Genomic DNA, 7,203 nt, shown 5'->3' with positions numbered 1-7,203 from the left:
CGACAAAATGTCCACCCAGCATGCCCCTCTGCCCGAGGACATTAACAGGGGTGCTGAAGAGTCAGCCATGATAAGTATCCTGCCTTCCCAAATCACTGCCTGGGCCCCTGGCCGAGGGAGACTACTGTTCAAGGTTCTGAGAGTTGGCTTATCATTCCCAGGCCTTGAAGTTACATATGACACAGTTGTCTATAAACAGTATTTTAATATTTGTATAAATAGACCACAGTATTACCAAAAAACTGCAAGTACAGATCATGGAAAACAGATTTTCAAACCCGTGTATAGAGCTTCTCCTGGACTGTCACACACCAGCTGCCGCCTCTCCCCTGGGGGCTGAGTGCTGTGGGGAATGCTCGAAGGATAGGAATTTACCTCTGGGGCATTTTGAATGTGAGGGCCTGAGCACAAGGGGCTCTTGGCTCCCCGCCCCTGCTGTTGACCTCTTAATCTATTACAAAAATAATGTCAGCAGACGGGTGGTAGGAGTCGTGGCCACACTGGGAAGAGGGTGACAGGATCTTCCCTGTTGCACACTGGCTTTGGCAGCCACAGCACCCACACTGTCCAGGGTCACGGTGCTGGAGAGTGGCAGGTGGGCAGCATGCCACTGCTCTATCTTTGCACATGACGGACAAAGGCCTGTACCAGCTGGATCAGAGGCTCCTGGCTTTCGGGGCTGGCTTTGGAGAGAGAGCTGGACTTGGCCTGTGATGAAGGGAGGACGCCAGCAGCAGGGGAGCTGGGGCCTCCCCGGCGGAAGTAGCGTGAGAGGCTGGAGAGCAGTGTGCTCTATAAGAAAATAAGCTTGATGAGACCTAGCACCTCTAGGGCACCATCCCTACCCCTTAGGAACTGGGCAGGCAGGACCCCATGGGGCTCATGCCCTGCTGGTCCAGACTCCTCTAATCAGCCCTCTATCCATACCAACTCTGAGCTGAGCTCCTGCTTCATCCGCTGCTTGTCCCGGGGGTGCACAGCTGGGTCCCTAAGGTACCGCATTGCCTGGGAGATGAGCAGGTAGAAGCAGTTTTCCATGGTAAACATCAGGAGAGACCTGGAAGGAAGGGCAGGCTTTCGGCACTGTTGCAGAGGACCTTCCAATAGAACGGTGGCCCTATGACTGCCCCAGCCCCTTGTCAGATCCCAGAGGGAGGTCTCACTTCAATGTCCTGGTTCCTTCTGCCTGTGTGCTGAGCCCCACAGCTTGGGTGAGGGGCTCCTTTTTCTTGTCCAGCTGGAAGAAGAGAAGCAAGCAGTAAAAAAGTAAGCCAACAGTAACAGCTCTCACTTGCTGAAAGTTTCCTGCTTATCAGTGACTTTTTTTTTTTTTTTTGAGACAGAGTCTCATTTTGTTGCCCAGGTTAGAGTAAGTGCCCCGGCGTCAGCCTAGCTCACAGCAACCTCAAACTCCTGGGCTCAAGCGATCCTGCTGCCTCAGCCTCCCGAGTAGCTGGGACCACAGGCATGCGCCACCATGCCCAGCTAATTTTTTCTATATATATTAGTTGGCCAATTAATTTCTTTCTATTTATAATAGCGACAGGGTCTCCCTCTTGCTCAGGCTGGTTTCAAACTCCTGACCTTGAGCAATCCGCCCTCCTCAGCCTCCCAGAGTGCTAGGATTACAGGCGTGAGCCAACCCAGTGACCTCATTTAATTTATACAATAATGCTCAGGGGTAGGTTCTATCCCCAGGAATGTTAGATAACAGGCCCACGGTAGGTGAGGAGGTGGCAGACTGGAGGAAGAATGGGTAGAGGGCAAGTCTTGACAGTACCCAACTTACCTCTCCAAGCATGTTGAGGGCCACATTCACTGTGGCCAGAAGGGTCCCAAAGGAGGGGGCTACTTCAGAATCAAACGTGGGGGTGGTAAAGCTCAGGGCAAACAGGAAGTTGTATTCAGCAAGATCCAGTGACTACGAGGCAAGACAGGGAAGATCTAGGACCCAGCTAAGATGCCAGATGGCTCTCAGTACACAGCAGAGGGGAGCAGAGCACAAAACAACACAGACTTCAAGGATCCAGGAAGCTTGCAGAGCTGCACAGGTGGCAACTGGTACCTGATCGAGCAGGATCTGGCAGACATCTGGGGTGAAGTGGCGTAGGGCTGCCAGGGTCCTGCTGAGGATCTTGAGAAGGCCGTACTGGACCATGTGCAGGGCCCGCTGCTCTGAGGCCTCTGTGTCAGCAGTGGGCTGCTTGGAGGAGGAGCAGCAGGCTGGCGCAGCAGGTGTAGCCATAGCAGTGGTGGGCGGTCGCTGGACTCGGGGGGTGACAGCTGAAGGGAGGCCATCTCCATTTTTGTTCTGGGGAGTCAGAAAATGAAAGTGGAGCCCAGGGAAGCCAGGGTGAGGCATTCTGGGCACTCATGGGCACTCATAACTCAGTTACCTGTAAGTAGTGCTGCAGCATCTTGCGGCTATGCAGGAGAGAGGTGCAGGCCTGGCACAAGTAACCCAGGTTGACCTGGGGCAGACATGGGAGGGAGAGGAAGATTCTTGTGGGCAGCAGCCCCAGTCATCTGACTAGACTGACCCAACAAGTCTCTACATGATAGCAATGTGCTTCTCTCACTCCCTGACACTCTTCTCTTACCTGCCAGTGCTCACTTGGCCACACTCTAGCCTATAGCCACTAAATATATAGCACTGCAAACTTGGGGTCAGCAGGGCTCAGGCTTGTAACGTTTACCTAGGACCTAGCTAAATGCCTGACACGTTATATGGTTCTAAGTAAGTAAAGAAGATGAGATAAGACTGATTCCCATTTTATAGGAAAACAATACAAGCCTAGAAATAGAGGTGAGGCCAGGTACAATAGCTCATGCCTGTAATCCCAGCACTTTGGGAGGCCAAGGCAGGAGGATCGCTTAAACCAAGGAGTTTAAGACCAGCCCGGGCAACATAGTGAGACCCTGTCTCTACAAAAACAAAAGGAAAAGAAAAATAGAGGTGAAGTGACTTGGCCAAGGTCACAAAATCAGCATATGACAAAAGCTTATCTGGCATTAGAGCCTGTGTTCTTTCCCTGCTGGTTCCCAGCTCCAGGTCTGTCCTTATGGGATCTGAATAAGGTCTATCTGATAGAGCCCAGGTTCTTAATCTACATGGCTGCCCTTCATGGTAGAGGGAAAACTTCAGCCAGAGTAAGCAAAATGAAACCAAACCCTGTGCTCCCCAAGCAAAAAGCCCATGTTCAGGAATAGCCTGCAATTCACTGGAGGTGCCCCAGAGAGTGCCCACAGCCTCCCTGTCCCTAAGCATTTCCCCAGACACCTCCAAGACACAGTGTCTGAAGCCCCCACCTGGACATCACGCATGAGCTGAGGCAGGTGGAAGTGCCATTCCTTCATGAAGTTGGACAGCTGCAGAATAAAGCCCACAGTGTGGTCCGCCTCCTCCAGGCAGGCCAGACTCTGTACTGTCCTTACTGCGTTGAGGCACTGAGAAGAGACGGGACAGCAGGGAAGGATGGGGATGGCTGAGACACAACCATGCCTGCCCTCCCATGGAGAGGATTGGTCCTGAGCCCACAAACACTGAGGTGGCAGCACAACATGTCACTTGGCAGTACAAGCAAGTTTCTGTCTGAGCTGACATGAGACCATTCCCGTCACTCAGCAGACTGGCTGGCCAATGAGCCAACAGTCCTCAGCACATCTTAGAAATAAGGGCATCAACACGCCTCCACTGCCGAGGCCCAAGCTCCATACCCACTTGCCTCCTGAATGGCCCAGATCCCTTTTTACCCTGAGGTCTCCTCTCCTGTGATGCTGGCAGGTGCTCACCTGTAAGGTCCGCTCCTGGTGGACACCCACAAAGTCCAGAGCCTCGGTCAGGAAGTTGTACCGCAGAGTTTTGAGCAGCTGCTCCATTAAGGACATGGACAGGCGGTAGACACCCGGCCAAGACGGGGCATCCACGGACTTCCGAGAGGTACTAGGTGTCTGAAGAAAAACAGCAGACAAGTTCAGGACACAGTGCCACAGGAACCCAACTGACAGGGAGGGTAAGGCCTCCTTGTAGTACAGCAGGTAAGGCAACTGACTGCTGGGAGGAGAAATATACCAGGGTGGGCACAGCCACTGCCTGGCAACCAGCAAGGCCAGAAAAGGGGCCAAGGCCAGCAGATGCAAGGAAAGAGCACTAGGCAGAGATTCAAGATCCTGGGATCCAGACTCAGGTCTGGCACTAACCAGCTGTGTAAGTTTGGACATATCACTGCCCAGCTCTGGCCCTCATGTGCTTCCTCTAAAGGGCAGCTGGGCTAGATGCCCAACTACTTAACAATTCTCACAAGAGTGAGAGGTTCAAGTGAAGACTACTCTTTTGGGATTAAGAGACATCTGTTAAACTATAAGTAACCAAGGTACCCAGAGGGCAGGGTGCTGAGGCCACATCAAGCCCTCATACCACCCACTTCCCTTTTCCTGGTCCCATGGGACAGGGGTGGAGTCACAGTAACACGCTGCCTTTCAGAGGGAGAGAGGAGAGGACAGCTGTCCTGGCTGCAGGCCCAATCTCAGGAATGTGTTCTTTGGCCCTCCTTATGCTTTTGATAGGAAGAATCCATCCCATCTCCCAAAGGTGGTGCACAGAGATTAGGTGGTACCTTTTAGTGGCAAGTTTGTTAGAGATCAGCCTGGGGGTAAGGAAGATTCCTAACCATCAGCGTATTAAGCAAGCCAAGAAGAGGAGAGCAACTTCCAGGGCCAGGTGGGAAGGGTCCTTTTCAACTGGAACTGCAGGTTGGCCATGCTGGGCCTCCCGGCAAACTCCTGGCACTCACCTGCACTGTGCCATTGGTGCTGAGCTGGTACACGCTCAGGAGGGGCAAACAAATGCTCTGAGTGATGCCAGCTCCAGCCACTGCTGTGGCTCCCTGGGAGATAAGGACACAGAATGTGACGGAGCCTGTTTGTTCCTGCCCCACCACAACCAGAGCCTAAGCCTGTAGCCCTCTGCCAAAGGGCAGGTAGGGCTCTTGGGCTAGACCACAGCTTCTCGAATGTCAGAACCCACACAAAACAAGGTGATCCCTTCCTGCCCTCGACTGGCCTCCTACCTGCTGGGTGCGAGCCAGGGTGAGGAGCAGGTGCAGTGAAGCCTCAGTGAAGTGCAGGTTCTGCTTCATGCGAAGACTCACCTCCAGGGTGGTGAGGAGGGTAGGCAGAATGGGGAGCCTGCGGGTCACCTGCAGCCAGGAGTCACCATCCTCATCTACCTCACACAGCTCCTTGGCCAGGTGCAAGCCCAGGACACACACCTGCTGGAACCCAGGAGCAAAGATGAGTAGAAGAGGAAGGAAGCAGTCCAGGGGAAGGAAGAGGATGATGATGATGGCCAGCTGTGGGCCTGGACGCCCAAGACCTGCTTGGTCACACACCTCCAACATGAGCTTGACTATCAGAACTCATGCTATCTCCCCATCCTGCCCTCTTGGGTCTAGCTCTCAGTGGACAGCAACTCCATCTACTCTAAGGTGTAACTCCCCATAACCTATGGGCTCTACATCTGCTTCCTCCCTCCGCCTTCACCCACACTGTCACCAAGTGTTGTCAGTGCCACCTCCTGTCCCCAATCTGGATGTTCCACCCAACTGCACCACCAGGAGTTGGAGAGATCTCACCACCTCTTGCTGCACTAATGCAGTTGCCCCCTAAATGGTCTTTCTCCAGTCCCTTTCACTGCCTGCCTCTACCAATCCATGTCATCTCCGAAAAGGCATTTTCAGTCCGAGTCATGGATCAGGGTAGAACCCAGGCTTTTTTTTTTTTTTTCAGACAGAGTCTCGCTTTGTTGCTCAGGCTAGAGTGAATGCCGTGGCATCAGCCTAGCTCACAGCAACCTCAAACTCCTGGGCTCAAGCAATCCTGCTGCCTCAGCCTCCTGAGTAGCTGGGACTACAGGCATGCGCCACCATGCCCAGCTTATTTTTTCTGTATATATTAGTTGGCCAATTAATTTCTTTCTATTTATAGTAGAGATGGGGTCTCACTCTTGCTTAGGCTGGTTTCAAACTCCTGACCTCGAGCAATCCACCTGCCTTGGCTTCCCTGAGTGCTAGGAGATTACAGGCGTGAGCCACCGTGCCCGGCCAGAACCCAGGCTTTTAAGTTCTCCCTGCACTTCTCCCCTGCATCACTTGTCACAATGTGGGCCTGGACGCCCAAGACCTGCTTGGTCACACACCTCCAACATGAGCTTGACTATCAGAACTCATGCTATCTCCCCATCCTGCCCTCTTGGGTCTAGCTCTCAGTGGACAGCAACTCCATCTACTCTAAGGTGTAACTCCTCTGGGACTCCTCTGCTTCTCTGCACAGTGTCTCATCTATTAACTCTTCCTTCCAGGCTGTGAATTCTAGAAGTGCAGCAACTATCTGTCTTGCTCACTAGTCCCCCTAGGGTCAGAGACAGAGCTAGCAGGCAGTAGGAAGGACAGATGGCTTGCTAGTGCACTCCCTCACCCCATCACGCTGGTCCTTGTGCCGGGGCCGAGAGCTGTCATCGGTCTCCATGCTATCCTTGTCCTCCGTGGCACTGCCCGATGCCAAACTGTGGCGAGTTTGGTCAAACAGTGCAATCACCTCTTCTTGGAGGGTCTCACAGACATTCAGCACCAGCTGGGAGTACTGGGGTATGTCACTTACTGCAGAACAGATAGGGGACACAGTCATGCTCACCAGGCCAACTCTCACATTCCTTCCTAGGCAAGGGGCTGGGAATGTGGTAGAGTGCTAAGAGGGAGAGTGTATGTCTGGCAGGAAGGGAGGAAAGACAGGTCAGGAAGAAAAAGAGTACTCTTGAGGTAAAATTCCAAGAATGAAAGTTTAAAAGTCACAAGAGAAATGTGTGCCCTGAGCTGTAGGAAGGCCCACCCAAGATGGCTGCCAGCAGGGGTGGGCAGACTACTGCTGCTATTCCCACTGTCCCTGCTCCTCACCTTTCATCTCCTTCATCTGCAACACTGTGATGAACGCTGAGAACACCTTGGCCTTGGTCTTCTCCATGAGTTGCTGGTCTGCCTGCAGCACTCCCTCCAGGATCTCTGTTAAGGGTCCGAGGATTTCATCCACAGAACCTAACTCTCTATAAAGAATATGGGAGTGGAGGGGGGATAACACCTCACAGAAGGTCATACTCTACCCATACTCCACGTCAGCAGGGCCCCTAGGCAGTATACTTCCCCTCCCTTC

The 7,203-nt window shown here is 53.0% G+C and overlaps 1 protein-coding gene across 2 annotated transcripts in view; it reads right to left on the bottom strand.

The window, feature by feature from the left end:
• Nucleotides 1-185: 185 nt before the first annotated feature.
• NUP188 (nucleoporin 188) overlaps nucleotides 186-7,203 on the bottom strand; it is a 51,233-nt gene continuing 44,215 nt past the window's right edge. Inside the window, exons 33-44 of one of the 2 annotated variants that reach the window (XM_076009113.1) lie at nucleotides 6,951-7,096; nucleotides 6,475-6,656; nucleotides 5,070-5,270; nucleotides 4,794-4,886; nucleotides 3,793-3,951; nucleotides 3,310-3,447; nucleotides 2,397-2,471; nucleotides 2,066-2,311; nucleotides 1,790-1,921; nucleotides 1,164-1,237; nucleotides 928-1,057; nucleotides 186-792 (exon numbers count right to left, since the gene is read on the bottom strand). In XM_076009113.1, coding sequence (XP_075865228.1) covers nucleotides 616-792; nucleotides 928-1,057; nucleotides 1,164-1,237; nucleotides 1,790-1,921; nucleotides 2,066-2,311; nucleotides 2,397-2,471; nucleotides 3,310-3,447; nucleotides 3,793-3,951; nucleotides 4,794-4,886; nucleotides 5,070-5,270; nucleotides 6,475-6,656; nucleotides 6,951-7,096 — 1,753 coding nt within the window. In that variant the 3' untranslated portion in view covers nucleotides 186-615. Of the gene's footprint in view, nucleotides 793-927; nucleotides 1,058-1,163; nucleotides 1,238-1,789; nucleotides 1,922-2,065; nucleotides 2,312-2,396; nucleotides 2,472-3,309; nucleotides 3,448-3,792; nucleotides 3,952-4,793; nucleotides 4,887-5,069; nucleotides 5,274-6,474; nucleotides 6,657-6,950; nucleotides 7,097-7,203 lie in introns of both variants that reach the window. The other variant, XM_076009112.1, reaches the window with a different exon arrangement.

The sequence above is a fragment of the Microcebus murinus genome, chromosome 12 (genome assembly GCF_040939455.1).
Source record: "Microcebus murinus isolate Inina chromosome 12, M.murinus_Inina_mat1.0, whole genome shotgun sequence".
NCBI classification, from domain to species: domain Eukaryota; kingdom Metazoa; phylum Chordata; class Mammalia; order Primates; family Cheirogaleidae; genus Microcebus; species Microcebus murinus.
The sequence above is the reverse complement of the archived record's forward strand: the minus strand, read 5'-3'. Positions and strand labels throughout refer to the sequence as shown.